This window comes from Mus pahari, chromosome 4, assembly GCF_900095145.1.
Source record: "Mus pahari chromosome 4, PAHARI_EIJ_v1.1, whole genome shotgun sequence".
NCBI lineage: Eukaryota > Metazoa > Chordata > Mammalia > Rodentia > Muridae > Mus > Mus pahari.
Window position 1 is genome coordinate 78,032,043 of NC_034593.1, and position 18,014 is coordinate 78,050,056.

Below are 18,014 nucleotides of genomic sequence, written 5' to 3' on the forward strand. Positions count from 1 at the left end.
CTGGCCGGGCCCACCTAAATCATGTGCTGAAGGTTGGCAACCTCAGTTTCTGAAGAAACCACTCACTCTGATCACCTGGTTTCAGAGTTGACAATGACTAAGATTTGCATGAAACGTGTGAGACTTTGAGGATTCTTATCAGTCTTAAGATCATTTTGTCACCACCTAACCATATGCTACATTTACACTGTGCCATCTTCTGTCCTAAGTTGTAGAACGTGGTGTTCACACATTAAATATCAAGGAAATACTTATAGTATCTCCTACACAATAAGATACTACTAAGCATCTATAGGTGTCCACAGGAATACTCCATAGATACTGCATTCGAACAGAAGAGGAAATGACAGTGACTACTTAACCGAGGTAATAAAGTCAATCAGTAGTTGAAGGCAAGAGGACTAAAATGTTTTGTTCATTTAGCTCAGTGGTTCTCAACCTTCCTAGTGCTGCAACCCTTTATTTAATACAGTTCCTCATGTTGTGGTGACCCCCAACCATAAAAATATTTCCGTTCCTACTTCATAACTGTAATTTTGCTACTGTTATGAATTGCAGTGTAAATAGGTTTAGACATAGGAGTTTACTGAAGGGGGTCAACCCACAGGCTGAGAACCGCTGATTCGGCTAAACCCTAGAATTTGTTCTGTAGACCCAAACATAGAAACTGGTGTTCTGGACTGGACAGAAGATGGAAACCATTATAAAGCATTTCTATGCTCAGAGTGCTCATATTTCTAATCCTCTCAGTGGTGTTTAAATTTTGTTCATTTTACTGACTTTCAAACTAGAAGGGGCGGGAAAAGCTAGAACTCACCATCACTATTCCTTCCTTTTTAAGCAGGTAAGGCAACCTCAGGTCATACTGAGTACTGATCTCAAGAACTCAAGAACGATCAATTATTAGTCTTGCATTGTGACACGTTTCTTTAATCCCCACAAGTGCAAGGCAGAGGCAGGCAGATCTCTGTGAGTTTGAGGCCAACCTGGGTCTCCATAGTGCTTTCTAGGGCAGTCAGAGATACATTGTCAAGACCTCTCTCAAAACAAACAAAACAGTAGTGGGAGCCAGAAGGTCGGTTGTGGTGGTATATACTTATAATCCTGCGCACACACAAGTACGGCATGAGATAATTACAAATTCATTGACCAACCTGGGAAGGAGGTGCTAGTAGGCATATCCAAAACTAGAAGCCAATCTTTGAAACAGATAATGGTAATACTTCCATGTTCTGTGTCGTTCCCAGGAGGGAAAGGTTGTGATTGCACAAAGCCGTTGCTACGCACTCGTGCACTCGATGAAGACTTCAATTCCGCCTCTCATCTTCGCCTCCCCTCACTTTTCACCACTCTCATCCACTTAACCTTTACTGGTCCCAGCTCTGCCTCTGGAGGGAAACTAGGGCTGGGAACCATTTGGAATTAAGGAAGCTGATTTCACATCCCTTATCACTAACTCTTGAACAAAATTTGTCTGGGACAAAATTGTAATTGCTTAATCGGGAACAAAAGGCAAAGGGAAGGGGGCGCGGTGTTTGAATGGCAAAGTCGTGCACGCTGTAACACTTGGACGAGGCAGATCAGGTCTAAAAATGGAGCCGTGCAAGGAAAGGCCAACGCCGCACGTGCCTCTGAAGCTCCTGTGCTCCGGTCAGTGCGGAACAGCCCTCCTTCTGCACAGGGTTCCAGCCCCGCGGGCGGCCTCCGAGCCACGGAGGGGCACCCGGTACCTTCTGGGCGGAAGCCGTGCGGTTCACGACACCGCCCCCTCCCACCCTGGCCCAGAGTGGAAGTGACGAAAGCCGCCGCGGAGTCACTTCCTTCTGGGTGGATGAGGAGGAGCCCGAGCTGCCGCGGAGGAGCCCGAGTGGAGACGGACGGCGCCGGAGAGGTGAGGCTGGTGGCGTCGGCGGTCGCGGCCCGCGCGGGCAGGACGGAAGGGACGCGGATGAGGGCGGCCGTGGAAGCCGCTGCGGACGGGCGGGAGCGACGAGCCCCGCCGCAGGCCGGGAGGGTGACGGAGCGCCCTCGGGGAGTCACGAACACCTGCAGACGCGCCTGCGGGCTCCGAGGGGCTGGATGGGCATGTCGGGGGCCGGAGGATCGAGGAGAGGGTGCCCGGCTCGGGCGTCGGCCAGCGCGAGCCCACGGACACCAGGCTGAAGGGTGTTGTGGAGCAGGGAAAGGGCCCTGCGATCCGACAGCGCAGTGTAGGAGTTAGTCCCGGACAGTTTCCCGGAGCCTTGGAGAAATCGGTGTTTCTTCAACCCCATCATCACGGAAATGGGAGAGGAAGCTCTGCCCGGCCCTGGTGCCTTGTTACTTGTGTATATCCTGTGTGTGCCACTGTCTGTCTGTTGCCTCTTTCCTTGAGCCATTTGTCAGCTCCTGGATCCCGAGGGTTGTCATGGACTGAAACTTACTGTTCTCCTAAATGTATTCGTCGGCAACGAAAATGCAGAACCCCTAGAGGAATTCTAGGTTAGATGAAATTTCCAAGATTAGGAATTTGTCCCACCCCACCCCGGGGCCTCTGAAGCACCTGCAGTTGCTCCAGACCTGCTCTGGTCGGTGCCGGGGGCTGTCCACCCTGCAGGGTAATGAGAGTAAGTCAGGTCATTCCCGGTCAGTTTCACCCTCTCCTCCTCTTCGCCGAAGGACTGACACAACTGTCTGCTGTTGGGAACGGGAAATTTATTGAGGAACTATAAATCTGCATGGAATGAATTCAGATCCTAGCAAGATGCCTTTCTCCACCGGCCAGGCGATCTGAAGTACCTTTTTATTTCCCTGTTAAATAGATGGCATAACTTTTTTCTTTTCACAAAATTTTAGGAAAGTGACATGTTTCTTGTATAGAGTGGCTGTACACAGGACATGTTTACTTTCTGTATCTCAGAATATTGTTGGAAGGTGAGCCCAGTTTTCTGACTGGAAGATGTCCTTCTCACACAATTCAGGAAATACATAGAAGCAGATGTTCCTTTTTGAATAGGGGGTTTGGATTTTTTTCCCCCCACTCTTTAAGTTGGTGTGTCTGGGTGAATTCAGGCTTGTGTATCTTGGCATCTGGGCTTGTCTACCAACAGAAAACAAACTGTGTGGCCTGCTTTTGCTGCCTTTTTGGACTTGTTTCACTGTTCCCTTCCCTCTTATGTTGGAGGGTCGGTTGGTCACAAGGAAGAGAGCAGATATTAAGGACAGTGTTTACACTTTGCGGCTAAGGTCAGGTGAGAGATAATTACAGCTTTTGAGGCGGATGACCTGAGGACCATCATTTGAGGACACGAGGATTACTAGTTTAGAGGTGACATGTTTGAAAGGCAAAAGAAGGCTTTGAAAAGAAGTAAAGACAAAAAAAGAAGGATGTTTGGGGGTGGGTGGGAACTGTGACCCTCCCCGCCCCCGGAAAAAAAGCCTTACTTAGATAATTCATAACATCTCAAAAATAGTAGTGTGACTTGTCTCTCTCAGCAGGAGGGCGAAAATGAAAGCAGGCTGTAGCATCGTGGAAAAGCCAGAAGGAGGTGGAGGTGAGCAAAAGTTCATCATTGCTGATAGATCTGGGATGTCCCTTGGTGCTCCCTATTCTCCCTACTTGGGCTTAGGTGACAAATGCTAGATCAGGAGTGAAGGCCTCATGGCCGCGTAGATCTGGTACAGTGGCTGTAGGCCAGTTTCCTCTGAATAAACATAAAGTTTTCGCAGCCCACACACACTTATTGCACGTTTTCATGTCTAAGGATAAGGTGCCTTCTGCCATATGTCCCTAAAACATTAGTTTATCTTTCTTCTTTGTTCCTTTTAGACCTGTCGTGTCAAGTAGGTAATCTATATGGAAAGGTAATGGCTTAGGGTATGTAGGCACTGCTGCCCAACTTGTGTTAGATGTCAGTGATTGCCACAAGTATGGGTAATGTCTCCATCCTTTCCTCTCCTCTTCATGGTGAGCCTAGCTGACTAGAAGGCTGTGTTTGCCAAGTACTCTAGAGTCTGAGCCGTGGAATGTGGAGGAGGGGGCACTGGCGTGTTTGTACCTAACTCCTAGCTACTTTGATCTTACCCTCTTCCCACATAAGGGTATCAGTTTCCAGATTGGGCCTACAAAGCCGAGTCGTCGCCAGGCTCCCGGCAGATCCAGCTGTGGCACTTCATCCTGGAACTGCTGCAGAAGGAAGAGTTCCGCCATGTCATCGCCTGGCAGCAGGGAGAGTACGGGGAGTTTGTCATCAAGGATCCAGATGAAGTGGCTCGCCTCTGGGGCCGCAGGAAGTGCAAACCACAGATGAACTATGACAAGCTAAGCCGGGCCCTCAGGTGAGAGAAATGAGCCCCCAGATGTGTGGCATTAACAAAGTTGGAAGGAAAGTATGCAGTTCTGTGACTGTTATCAGAAAGGGTATCAGGTGATGAAGGACTGCGCTTGGTGAGTGGTGTGTGACTTGAAAGTGTGAGAAAAGAAGTGTTGGGTCTGAGTGGCCCAGGAGGTGAAGGGGGGTGGGAGGGAGTTCCAATGTGGCTGGCACTGGCTCCTGACAGCTGGTTCTGCTTTGTAGTGGGTAAGAATACATGGCGAAACATGGACTGGGACTCACTGATAATCCACAGGATTAGTGTAGACTTCCCTGTTGGGAAATTCCTACCATTTCTTTGCTGTAGGCTCTTTAATAGAGGAATCGAGAAGGGAAAAACCGAGTTCGGCAGGGAGGCTTGCCGAGTGGCTCTGAGCCCAGCTGCTCACTTACCAAGCCTCAGCCTGCATGTGTGTCTTCTCTGTCAGCTTTTAAACTTTATAACTCTTCAGTCCTCAAGGAACTAGCAGGTAGTTGATGATATCTGCTACATACTAGACGCCAGGCCAGAGATTCCATTCTCGGTAGTGAGAGTGTAAAATCTGGGCAGTGAAATGTTCGCTGGAGCCTCCCGCATCTTATGTGTGCCACATTAAAGGTGCAGCAGGCCAGGGTGGCGGTGGTCCCCAGCTCATCCCATGTCCCACTTGTTGCTGCCGTAAAACAGGTTTACGGTGTTTTGCTTCTTCCTTGTGCCTGGGCTCCTGACTGACCCCATGAGGTTTCCCTGAAGACTTGTCTGACCCAGCCTGGGCAAGACAGAAAGCCACTGCACAGTTAGGTATTTCTATTCACAGTGGGGCAGGAAGGAAGTGGACTGTAGATCGAAACTGTAGAGAAATGAGACGGTGAATGGTTAGAACCAAGGAAGGCGTTTGGGATCTTAAAGCAGGGTCGTCAGGCTCTGGCCAAAGACTACAGCCAAGCTGACACTGGAGTTTGCTCTTAGGTCCGCAAGGCCTAATTCCAGGGCCAGGCAACAAAGGGATGCTGGAGATTTCTGTAAGCAATGCTTAGAGCCAGGATTGATCTTGGTAATTACTTGAGTATAGCAAATGTTGAACCTTGTGTCCTTCCTTTGTAGATACTATTACAACAAGAGGATCCTTCATAAAACAAAAGGGAAAAGGTTTACTTACAAGTTTAACTTCAACAAGCTCGTGATGCCCAACTACCCGTTCATCAACATTCGCTCGAGTGGTAAGATGCAGGCAAGCACCTGTGATGGAGAGTGGGTTTGCATTCTAAAAGAATTTTTAAAAATCCAAATCTGAGACGTTCCCCGTGTCAGGGGATTTTTAGAAGCAGTGAAGTAATGTGATCCCCTAGACTACCTCAAGCCCTCCTCACTCATCTACGGGGGTAGTGAGCTGTGCAGGGCTCCGATAGGCTGGGGTACTTTACTTGCTTCCCCTTTATATGAACTATTTTCAGTCTCCTGGAGAGCAACTTAACTCCATTTGGGGAATGAGTCCATAGGTTTATGTTGAGTTTTAAGTTCAAGACTCTGTTTTAACACCTTGCCCAGTGGCTGTTTCATAGCTGTGAACCTGTTTCTACAAACGTTTCCGATTTTCTATGAAACTACACGCTCTCCCTTATCACGTGAATGTCATCAAAACCACTGCATCCTTGATCAGAGAAGGGGAAGTTGACATGTTCGCAGTGAAAGGCTGAGGCTGTGATGTGCAACAGCGCTCAGCTCCGTTCCTCAGTGCAGGGCTCAGGGCTGCAAGCAGGCTTTCCCAGTCCAGGTTACAGCATTGCATCACAGCTCTCAGCCTCTCGGTCTGCCTCTCGATAAAGATGCATCCACTTAGAAAAGTGTCAGATGTGGTTGATGGTGAGATTAGAGTTTTCTTTTTGCTTCGGGGTTTTTTTTTGTTTGGTTGGGGGGGGCAGCATTAAAAGAGATAAATTATCTGCCTTCTCAAGAGTCACTTTTTTTTAACATTGGAGACAAGTCTCACTGTGTAGTCAGATGGTCTTGAACTTTACTCTGTTGTCAACCTGGCCTAGAGCAGCCTTCCGCCTCGTCATCGAAGTGCCAGGATCACAGGTGTCAAAGGACCCTCTTGACCAGTTTTATCTTTGTTCTCTGTGGCATTCTGTGCAAAGAAAATGTGATGATTTTGAATAAAAGTCCTCAGAGGTTGGCAGAAACTTAAAAACTAGAGGAGGGTGTGGCCAAGAGAAGCTAATACTCAGATGTCTGTAGATGTGTAATTACTACACATAACAGGTTAGGGCAGCTTTAGCTTGACTGCTCTCGGTGCAGTTCCATCTCTCCAGTAACCGCTCCCTCCTGTCCCTGGGGCATGCATTTGGGGGTGGGGGTTGGAATGCACCTCTAATTACAACCTGTTTTCTTTCCCTGTGCCTAAGGGAGCTGCATTAGGAAATCAGCGCTGTTCTAGCCCCTGGAATCTTGTTTCCTGTTTCTCGATCTGACTTCTCCCCTGTGAGTCTCTAGATAGTAGGTCTGCAGGTAGACAGCCATCAGTCTTGAAGTAGTGTGTTGGTCCTCACACCCTCGCACTCCAGCTCCTGAAACATTGGTCTTGTTCTTTGATCCCTTTACATCAGTTGAAAGCCCAGAAGTCCAACCACTTAGGCAACTTGAATAAAATGTCCATCCAACCTGGAAGTAATCCGATTTTCCAATGCAAGGAATCATGGGCTCTGACTGTGGAAGTTCTTCTGGTCGGCAAACCTAACAGTAGTTAGTGGTCTGACACACCACACCTGTTATACCAAAAGCTGTTAAACCACCGGTGATCTTAAATAGGTTCAAGATGGTAATCAAATAGTCCCGGGGTGCCATAACTCAGAACTGCACTTGCCTAGCATGTATAAGGCTGTGGCTTCAACAGTCAGTACAAAAAAAGAGAAAATAACAAAGTCATCCCAGGAAAAGCAAAACAGTGAGCCATCCCTGTAGGCTGTTGATTTCTTGGTATAGATAAAACCAAAAAAGGAGAATCATTTGTTTAGAGAAAATTTGCCCATATAGACCAAGTGTTTAAGATTAGCATAAGGTTGACAAATGAAATTGACATTATTAAACATCTACTTAGTAGAAGTACCTTGGTTTGGTATAGTGAATTCCTCTATGCCTAGGGAAATATATCATGATACTATGCAGAGGACAAAATTAAGGATGGAAAGAGCAGAGCCAAAGGCAGAAATAGGTTCAGTCCTTCATCTCACTATTAAAATCATGCTTTGGGGTAATGTATCATGCATCTTCCTCATGATTGGGACTCACCCATGCATTAACAGATGTGCTAATCCCTAAAGAAAACAAAGTATGGGCAAGCTCTCTTCCTCCAGGAACTTAGGAATTGAGCTGAGATAAGAGTCTGGGCTTGTGTGTTGGGAAGGAGAGAGCGTGTTAGAAAGTAAGTCCCGTAACTTAGACCCTGAAGGCCAGGGATTCTCCCTGTTGGTGGGCTGATGTATGGAAGGAACTATTCTAGTCTTTCTGTTCTTAAGTAGAAATAAATGGCCAAATACAAAACCAAATACTACAGAACTTTTATCAGTGTGAATATTGCTTTTCCCTCCACATTTGTTGTATCCATTGTTATAGTTTATAAGGTGGGACTGAATATGGTAGAGCAAGTGTGCAATTTTGGCACTGGAGAAGTAGGGGGTATAAGGGACTGGAGTTCAGGTCACCCTTGGCTGCTTGGCAATTGACATAAGCCATAACCTGGGCTACTCTGAGACCATGTCTCCAAGCCCCCCAGAAGACACATTAGGGTAGAGAATTCAATATTTGAGTGGTGTTTTGATACTTCTAGAAACTAAGCATTGTGGTACATACCTACAATCCCAGCACTTAGAAGGCTGAGGCAGGTGGATCAAGAGTTTGAGGTCAACATTGGCTATATGATGAGTTTCTGTCTCAAGAAGGTACACCTGTGTGCAATATCTTATTTTATGTGTGTGTGTGTGTGTGTGTGTGTGTATCATATATAATATGGTTCACATGTAAAAAAAGTATTTAAATGTTTTAAATTATTGAATTTTATTTGAACCATTAAAAATTAAGTCAAGCATAGTGGCTTATGCTGGTAATCCAAACATTTTATTCTTTATACTTTTTTATACTTACATATGTATATTTGCCTAAGAAACATTGGAAAGTTAGAGATGATACTAGTTTAAAGTGGTTAATGCTCAGTAGGTGGGGACGGGGCAAGCTAAACCTGTCTCTCAAACTTGCCTCTTTGCCAACACCCTGGTTTTTAATACTTACCTTGGAAAACTTGAAACCTTCTGAAGAATTGAGAGCAGAGCACTGGCCTACCCTCCACCTGATGACTGGTGGCTATCGTTGCCACCTGTGCTTTACCTCTGTCTGCAGATACTTTTTGTATCAAGAGATGAACGTGCAGGGGCCACGTTCTCCCAGAAACAAGGACATTCTTCCCCGTAACTGCAGTGACATCACCACACCCAGGAAATTGAGTGTTACTCTAATAGTCTATATAACACGGCCTGTATGTAAACAGTATTTACATTTCTTAGATTTAGAACTCTGAATTCTGATTTTTTTTTTTTTTTTGAATCATTAAAATTAAGCTGGGCACAGTGGCTCATGCTGATAATAAAGGCACTTGGAAGCTAGCAGGTGGATCTCTGTTAGTAGCGAGTTCTAGGCCAGCCAAGACTATAGAACAAAAAGAACAAACAAGTTTTATTTTAACAACATATTTCGTGCTATGCACAGGTGTGTTCCAAAAGCCTTACAGATATTAACTATTTCTCAAATATTAGGATTGGTCTTATTATTTCCTACCTAAGAACACAGGGCCAGAAAGGTAATTTTTTTTTTTTTTCAGAGACACATGGGAATCATGGGGTTTGAAACTACGCAGAGAACTTATTTTTTGCATTGTTTACAGAGGGAGTCCCAAAAGCTCCAGCATATTATTAACACTAGTTACATGGTAGAAGATACAAGAACTAAGGTTCAGATTTCTGACCTGGTCCATGTGGCCTGCCAGAAGGCACTCTTGCCTCAGGCACTCACCAACACGTTTCAGCAGGAGGGTTTTTGTTTGCTTGCTTGCTTGTTTTTCAGACAGAACTGTAGATTTGACACCTCAGTATACAATACGCAAAGGCGAGGGACTTTGCAAGAATCAGCAGCCACCTTCACATCAGCCACACGTCACCCTTGTCCTACCTTCCTCTGTCCCGTGGAAGTGCATTTGGAAATAACTGTTACTCCACCCTACAGCTGTGCAGTGTGTCTTAGTAAGTGTATAAAAACCAGAGTAGACTCCATTAAAAGTAAACACAGAGCTGACTTGACTTAAGCCAGCATCTCTGACTTTTTTAGGATCAGGACTTCCTTCTCCTCTCCACATTCTCCCTGTATCTTATATTCTGCATTTCAGATTATAAACACATTATTTTCACTTTTGCCTGTATGTTTCACCTGTCTGCGTGTATGCACTTGCACGGCGTGTGTACAGTGCCCATGGAATCTAGAAGATCCAGATTTGGGAGCGCCTGAAACTGGAGTTACAGATGGCTGTCGGCTGCCATGTGGGTCCTCTCAAGAGCAGCAGGTGCTCTTAGCCACTGAGCCACTTTTACAACCTTTAGATAAGACTTAATAAGTCAAGAGTCAGAATAATAAAAATAGTGGACACTTGGTTGCTGTAGTAAACTAAGGAAGAGATCCATTGGCTTGGACCCAGCTTGGCTCTTTTCAAACCGTATGCAAGGTTATGTGTCTAGTTCTCCTAGTTATTAATCTTAATAATTAAGGAGCCTTTAAACAAGGCCTACAGGAGAACTGTCCCTGGCAGGTTTCACTCAGCCATGAGCACCAGGACAGCCACAGTCTCCCTGCTCAGGAGTTAGGCCCAAGAACAGCTGCTGTCGGAATGTCTGACAGTGTGTGTCAGAGCAACCGTCCTGGCACTGTGCCGTATGCATCGTCTTTTCTCCTGCACCACCAAACTTGAACTGTCTCTCCATCCCCCCTGTCCTTTTCTCTTTCCTCCATGTATGAAGAACTCTTTGGACATCATCATGCTAGCAGCCCCTGGTCCCTCCCAGGAACTTCTAGGTAGCCGGCCGCCTTCTTACACCTTCATTTAGGGCTTTTAGGGGAAGTTGAGAATTTATGAGCTTTTCAGTTGATATGATACAATGGTAGTCTCTTCTCAGAGTTGAACTTGGCTTTTTGATCCATCCCAACTTCAAATCACAGTCATTTCCCTGCCTAAGCCTCCCGAGTACTGGGATTCTAAGCATGAGCCATCACTCCTGCCAGCAGTCAGACCGGGAGGGGAAGCAGTAGGTCGTGAGTGAGTGAGTTTCCCCCACCCTTCTCGGTGCTTGAGGACTACAGAGGGAAGTATCATTATGTGGCCTCTTGGACTATAGCTACAGAAAGACTGGGATCTCTGAGATGATGATTGTCTATCGCAACTCTATTTCACTGAAGTAGGACCTGTCCCTTCCCGTTTGTGTGAAGTAGAGTCTGGGTTTTTGGTGCAACCACATGCATGTGTTTGGTTTGGCTGTGTTGCTGCTGGGTTTATTGCTTTATAAACACAGCCAAAATTACGATGGTGAGAAAAACCTTACTCGTGAAGTTGAAAACAGAAATAGATGGTATATACACATGATAGAGTTGCCAGGCAGAGGCTCTCGGACCCATTGGGATATCGTTTTAAACAACAGGCAGTCTGTTGTATGAAACATAAACATTGCTCACAGACGGATGACATGGCGTGTGGGGAGGAGGGCCACGTGGACAGAGGTAAGAGGCCAGGCTGAATGGAAAAGCTGAGCTACTGCCCTTGAAAGCTCAGTCCTCCCACCTCAGCCCCTGAGTGCTGGGATTGCAAGTCCGGGCCACCACACCCAGCCTGAGCAGTAGTTTTGGGTAGAAGGCTTGTTTGCTGTTGTCAGCTAGCAGGCGTACTTAGCTAGTGTGGCGAAGGCGATGATGGCGGGTGGCCTGGTGGCCGGGGCTGACTCCGGCTCTTTCCTTCTGTCACAGGCGTGGTTCCTCAGAGTGCGCCACCAGTGCCAACAGCCTCCTCCCGGTTCCACTTCCCACCTCTAGACAGCCATTCTCCTACTGGCGATGTGCAGCCGGGGCGCTTCTCTGCCAGCTCGCTGAGTGTTTCTGGCCCTGAGTCAGGGGTCACCACCGACAGGAAGGTGGAGCCTTCGGACCTGGAAGATGGCTCGGCCTCTGACTGGCACCGGGGCATGGACTTCATGCCCTCTCGAAATGCTCTCGGCGGAGGAGCAATCGGCCACCAGAAACGCAAGCCTGACATACTGCTTCCTCTCTTCACCCGGCCAGCCATGTACCCTGACCCGCACAGTCCCTTCGCTATCTCTCCGGTCCCTGGCCGTGGAGGGGTCCTTAATGTCCCCATCTCACCTGCCCTGTCCCTGACTCCCACCATGTTCTCCTACAGTCCCTCACCAGGCCTGAGCCCCTTCACCAGCAGCAGTTGCTTCTCCTTCAACCCAGAGGAAATGAAACACTACCTTCATTCTCAAGCCTGTTCCGTGTTCAACTACCATCTGAGTCCCCGGACTTTTCCCCGTTACCCAGGGCTCATGGTCCCACCGCTGCAGTGCCAAATGCATCCTGAGGAGCCTTCCCAGTTCTCTATCAAGCTGCAGCCCCCACCGGCTGGACGGAAGAACCGTGAGAGGGTAGAGAGCCGGGAGGAGGCTGCACGGGGCTCTGTGCCTGCCAGCACTCCTGTTCCCTCTCGGATTAAGGTAGAGCCGGCCACCGAGAAGGAACCTGACAGCCTCCGGCAGTCAACCCAGGAAAAGGAAGAGCAGGCCCAAGAAGTGGACAGCGTGCGGACCAGGACCATAGAAGAGGGGAAAGGCACCGTGTTTGCCCACTCCTCACCCACCTGGCCCTCTGTGTCCATTAGCACCCCCAGTGACGAACCCCTAGAGGGGACTGAAGACAGTGAGGACAGGTCTGCCAGGGAGCCCGGTGTACCCGAGAAGAAAGAAGACGCCCTGATGCCCCCTAAGCTTCGACTGAAGAGGCGGTGGAATGACGACCCTGAGGCCCGGGAGCTCAACAAAACGGGCAAGTTCCTCTGGAATGGGGCAGGACCCCAGGGCCTGGCCACAGCGGCCACTGCTGCCGCTGATGCTTAAAACCACAGTGGAAGGGAAGCTGTTCATATTACAATCAAAATACATATTTATGTAGCAAGATTCTGGGGTGGGAGGTGGGATTGAGCTGGTTTGATAATTCTGGGGCGTGGACTTGTACTTTTCTGTTGGGGATGGGACGAGTATCTTGTATAAATAAGTGGGGTATGAACACTTTTTTTCTTGGTGCGTAGGACATAGGGAGGCTATGAACTTTGGGGAAGGAGCCTGTTTCCTGTCCCCTCCTGCTGCCTGACACGCTCCATAGGCCCACACACTGTAGTCCCATCACAGGTCAGGCCCTGTAGTCTTTCCTATTGTATTTATACATACAGAAAGCCCATAGTGGGATAGTTTGCTTTGAGAGGGAGAGAGAAAAGGAAGAGGCTGGAGGGTTAAGCGTGAGAAGCATACTAAGCATGTACCTGAGTATGTATTTCAGGAGAGAAAAAAGTTCATTGCAGTCTTACTGAATTGGGGGGCGTAATTTAGATGGTGTTCTCTACTCCCCTCTCCCCCTTCTCCCTCACTGGAGTATGTGTGTGTGTGTGTCTGTGTGTGTCTGTGAGTGTGCGCACACAGACACACACATGCTCTCTCCCATGCATGCACTCTCTCTTTCTCTTCCTGGGGGGAGGGTGACACACGCACATTTGGCTCCTCTCCCCCCTTTTTAGAAAATGTTTTCAAGACACATGAGTGTACTGCCGGTTATACTGGGCAGGGAGGGCATCAGAGACACCCCCCCCCCCCATCCCGGCCCCTCAGCTTCAGAGTAGAGGTGGGAAGGCAGCCTGGCTGCGAGGTCCTCGGACTCTCACCTTCACCTTCAAAAAGCCATGAGGAGTTGTAAACTCTTGATCAGGGAAGAAAGAAGAGGGCAGGAGGAAGTACCCCAATGCCTTTAAAAACAAAACAAATGACAGAAACGCTCTTCATTTTTCTTTTTCCATTGTTGGTTTGGTTTCCCAAACCAAACGTGACTGAGCACGTTTTATGAGGAGCAGATAGCGCCATTGAAGATGTTTTTCTGTTGTGTCTGGTTGTCTTACTGTTTTCTTAAGTCGAGCCTTAACTACGAACATGCTTTAAGATGATACGGGTCTGTCAACATAAACCTGTGAAGGGCATGGACGCTGTTCAGATAACCCAGGAATGTTGAGGCACAGTCAAATTCCTAGCTGATAGTTATTCCCTCTGATGTTGCCGGTCCGGGTGGCAAAAGGGCAGGATTGTGGGAATGAAAGGCAGATGATAACCTGTAAACACAGAGCACTGCTTGTTGAAACTGAAGGAAGAGGTAGGGAGGTGGCGACCAGATGCCGAAAGGTCTGGTGTAAAGGAAAGAGCTGGTGTTGCCTGCGGTAGTGTTGCCGGCCTTGTGGTCCCCTGTGGCCCAGATTGTTCTGATCGATTGACTGTTCCCAAAATACAGTTCACCAACAGGACTCATTTCTCCTTGGGAAATCCCCTTACAGCAACTTCAAAGGAATGGGAAGATACTGATCTTAGGTGAAACAAAACACTAGCACCAGGGCAGAGAGAGCAGCACCAGCCAACTGCCTCTGTGCACGTGTGTGCTTTGAGCATCGCAGAGCAGCAAGAAGAAATGGTTTCCTATCTGCTGAGGCAAGCGATGGCACTCACTCCGCCACCTGAGCCTGGCCAAGAACTCCATACCAAGTGACATTTGAGTGTTGTCTTTTGATGGAGTGTTTGGGTTTGGTTTAGTTTGGTTTTATTTTCTTTAACTGAAGAGCATGCACAAAAGGAGCTCAGGAGACATTAGAACTGGTGAAGGATGTTAGCTGACATGGATGACTTGAGACTGTCATTGCTGTTTCTTGATGAGTGTCCTATAACTTGGTCCAGATTCCATGTATGTGTGAAAGGCCAGGAAAGGGACTGAGTGGCCTCTGGTGACCCAGGCTCTGGTCGGGCCATGAAGGCCTCAGCACTCTTGTTACCTTTGGTGGTCGTGTTTTGATCAGCTTCCTTCTCTGCACCTTGACAGACCTCTGACTCAGAAAGCGAGCCCAGCAGGTAGAGGAAGGCTCTCTGGTTGGTGTTGCCCATCAAACCAGGGAGGCCAGCTGGCCACCAGTTGTCTGCTAGTGGGGACGGCCAGCGAGCATCAGTGTGAACTCAGGAATAGAAACGTGGGGCCTTTAAAATGAGGGAGGAAAATCCATGATGCATACCTGTAACCCCTAGAACCCAAGTGCCGGAATTCATTCTAGATGCTGCTTCCATTTGAATAAAGCCACTGCTTTTACACTTGAAAGTGAACTCCATGAAAAATGCTTTTGGACTTTTATGAAACTGTTTGCTGTTTGTTTCCTTTGATTGCTATTCCACCAGTAATTTCTTGGTTGATTGGCACTGCACACAGTTGGAGTCTGGACCTGGGGAAGGGTCTGTCTGCAGAGCAGAACTTGGGCTTGCTCAGGAAGTGGACCAGGAAATGTAGCGATCACTGATACTTCCTGGGGCAAAGGAATGGGAGTGTTCTTCTCTCCCCAGCCCCAGCCTGGCAGCTCCTGCCTCCAGCCTGGTATGAAACAAGGCTGTCGCCTTCTTTCTACGAGCACGCCATTGCCATCGGCCAGGTGAAGGGGGGCTAAAAGCTGGACCTACTTCCTCTCCCTGGGTTGTTTTTTTTCCCTCTAAATTTTGTTGTGCCAAATGTGTAAGACTTTGTAGGTGTAAATCTATTGCAATCTCACTAATCAAGAGCTTGTTAATTTAAACAGTTTGCTTTTTTAGCTGTAAAGAGTAGCAGACTCTCAGGGCGTCAGCACGGCTGAGCTCTTGAGTCTTCCTAGATGTCAGGCTGCATTTCCTTAACCCCAGCTCGGTAATGCAGGGAACCCTAGTGACCCATAGGCCAAGAAACTTCCAGAAGCATTAAAAAAAAAAAAAAAAAAGTTATATTCCACTGCCAAGTGGGTAGTCATTTAGCTGTTTGTCCCTTGTTTTTTATTTATTCCATAATTATGTTTGTGCTTTTTCTTGTGTGAACAGTAGTAAGGCCTATGTTTTTATGTGGCTTTAGAGAAAACTTCAGTCTTCAAAGAACTCTTCTAATTAGTTCCTTCTTAGAAAAAGTTATGCATTAATTTGTTTCGAAATATTTAGGCATTCTTTGAATTATAAACTTGTGATGCAGGGATTTGTGAATGAGACGTTCACATGTGAAGGTGACGTCACTAATCATCTGTAAGCAGAATAAGATGTGTATATGTACATAAACCATAAGGGATCTGAACACCATTGTGCAGTGCCTTTTAGATGTTCTGCTTTCTAAAGTCTTCAAATTTTTTGCATATATATTATATATATGATGTAATGTTATAGAAATATATGTATAATATACATATTTTTTCCAGGGGTATCTGATAGCTCTGTATTTTGTTATGGAAGTCGAAAGAAAAAAAAGTATTTTACCTCGAAAATTAAAGTTAAATTTAAAAACAAAGGGTACTTAAATGTTTGTTGAGTGTTAATTTTGTTGTCCCTTGCACACTGAGCCAAAGTCTGCAGGCCTGCTGGGGGCCAGCAGAGTGAGGGGTGGGTCTCTTGGCAGTGTGGAAGTTTCCTTGAGTGAGTGAATGAGGGGTACTGAACCCAGGAACAGGAGGAGGGGGGAATGCCTGCACACTGACTGTACTGAGGATTCTCTAAGCCACGCGGTCGCCCATATGGAAATGTCAGCCTGACAGATCCGTAGACTGAACTTGGAGTCCTCGCCAGAGAGTTGGGGCGCAGCTGCTGATGGCTTTCAGTTCACTGTAGGGCAGTGGACTTGATCTGGGCTTGAGGAGTAAATGGCAGTGGGAACAAACCGTTAAGGCACTCCAGATGATGGGCATGGTAGTGTGTGAATATAAAATAAAGACAGGTCTGTGACTGTCTTCCTAGGATTTTTTTTTTAAGTGCATAGCAAGCCAGAACTAGGGAAACTTAGTAGTCTCCAACAGGGACAAGAATCGGAGAAGGAGATTTTGGTTACTATATGCCATATAGCCTATCAAGGAAAATGACACTGATGGGTAACCTCATCTTGCCCTTTGGAGACAGACAGAAACCGTGTTAAGTTTTACTTAGAGTTCTGCAGCCAGGTGGTGGTGAACGCCTTTAATCCCAGCTGAGGGAGGCAAATCTCTTAGTTCAATTCCAGCCTAGTGTACATAGTGAGTTCCAGGACAGCCAGGTCGACACAAAGAAACCCTGACTAAAAAAAAAAAAAAAAAAAAAAAAAAAATCCAGATGGTGATATTGAGTAGCAACAAAAAGGCAAACGGGGCAGTCTGAGCCCTCAGGAGAGCTGGGGTCTGCTGGCAGGGGTGAGCCTTACTGTTGTGTGAGTTGGCCAAGGAGGACCATAGAGGCATTGGGTGGGAGGAGCCACCCTGCCAATGTAATATGCTCAAGGAGACAGTCCTTTAAGCCGGGCCAGGAGGCTGGGAAGCAGTAGGCAGCTGCTCTCTTAAGCTCCCTGCTGCTGAAAGGTGAGCATGGCAATCTGCGTCCCTGGCAGCAGGCGCTGCCAGCTGAAGCTGACCGTTCAGCGATTACTGCTGCAATTCTGAATGAAGAGGCAGGAGGGGTGGTGAGCCAGAGGGGAGAGTGAGAGGGAGGCAGGCAATTGAGCACAGGGGAGAGACCTCCAGCCCCTCCTGGAAGGTCTGGCAGCAAAAAGCCTTAGGTGCAGTTCCTCCTCGTCTTCAGGATAGTTGGGAAGCAGAGCCTGGCCTCTATTAGCCGCCTGTTCCTTGCCACAGACCCAGACCCAGTGCCTGAGCACCAGAGCCAGGGAAGCACTTAGCACACACACTGGCCTTTCTCTAAGGGCTGCCTGGGCTGACTTGGCCCTCTCGACAGCCTCCTGAGAAGCTGAATTCATCCCTGTGCTACAGAGGGGAGCCCTCGGCTTCAGCAGAGCTCCTGGATGCCAGCTGCCCTGCACAGGCCCACCCTGCCTGAGCACCCTACTTGCCCTGCTTCCGGCCAAGTGTCTTCTCCAGCACTTTCAGCTCTGACCAGTCACAGGCACGTCAGGATCGTGCATCATCTGTCTCCCTTTCTCCAACACCCAGTGCTGGGACCTAAAGATGCTTGATGAGAGATGCTTGATGGACTAATGTTTTTCACTCTTGGCATGGGAGATACCAGTTTAGCTGGGACTCAAAAAAGGCAAATAACTGGATGAGACAGAGAAGATACAGGCAAGTCCTGTTCGTGTTAAGGCCCCTGTGAAAAGAGTGCAGCCTTGTGGCCTCAGTTCTAGCATAGCCTCTGACCTTTAGGCCCCGCCCTCAGTTGCTTCTCAGCCTGTTTTCGGGCTTTCCTGCACCTGTTCCCATTCCCATCTTCCTTGGGACATGGTGACTGGATTGATAGCTAACCCCCTCTTAGGTGGCGTGCGTGCGCGCGCGTGTGTGTGTGTGTGTGTGTGTGTGTGTGTGTGTGTGTGTGTGTGTGTGTATA

The 18,014-nt window shown here is 47.8% G+C and overlaps 1 protein-coding gene across 3 annotated transcripts; it reads left to right on the plus strand.

Moving 5' to 3' along the window:
• The first annotated feature begins 1,809 nt into the window (after window positions 1–1,809).
• Etv3 (ETS variant 3) lies at window positions 1,810–16,009 on the plus strand. Of its 3 annotated transcripts, none has more exons than XM_021196458.1 (5): window positions 1,810–1,891; window positions 3,475–3,533; window positions 4,080–4,317; window positions 5,437–5,552; window positions 11,386–16,009. In XM_021196458.1, the coding sequence occupies exons 2-5, from the start codon at window positions 3,488–3,490 to the stop codon at window positions 12,525–12,527; spliced, it is 1,542 nt and encodes a 513-aa protein (XP_021052117.1). In that variant the 5' UTR covers window positions 1,810–1,891; window positions 3,475–3,487; the 3' UTR covers window positions 12,528–16,009. The 3 variants fall into 3 exon arrangements, with proteins under 3 accessions (XP_021052117.1, XP_029393463.1, XP_021052118.1); XM_029537603.1 differs by having other exon boundaries at window positions 3,478–3,533; window positions 5,437–5,563; XM_021196459.1 differs by having other exon boundaries at window positions 3,478–3,533.
• Window positions 16,010–18,014: the final 2,005 nt, after the last annotated feature.

Coding starts and splice junctions, on each gene's coding strand:
- Etv3 (XM_021196458.1), top strand. CDS start 3,488: ATGAAAGCAGGCTGTAGCATCGTGGAAAAGCCAGAAGGAGGTGGAG. Junction 3,534..4,079: donor AAAGCCAGAAGGAGGTGGAG/GTGAGCAAAAGT, acceptor TTCCCACATAAG/GGTATCAGTTTCCAGATTGG. Junction 5,553..11,385: donor CATCAACATTCGCTCGAGTG/GTAAGATGCAGG, acceptor CTTCTGTCACAG/GCGTGGTTCCTCAGAGTGCG.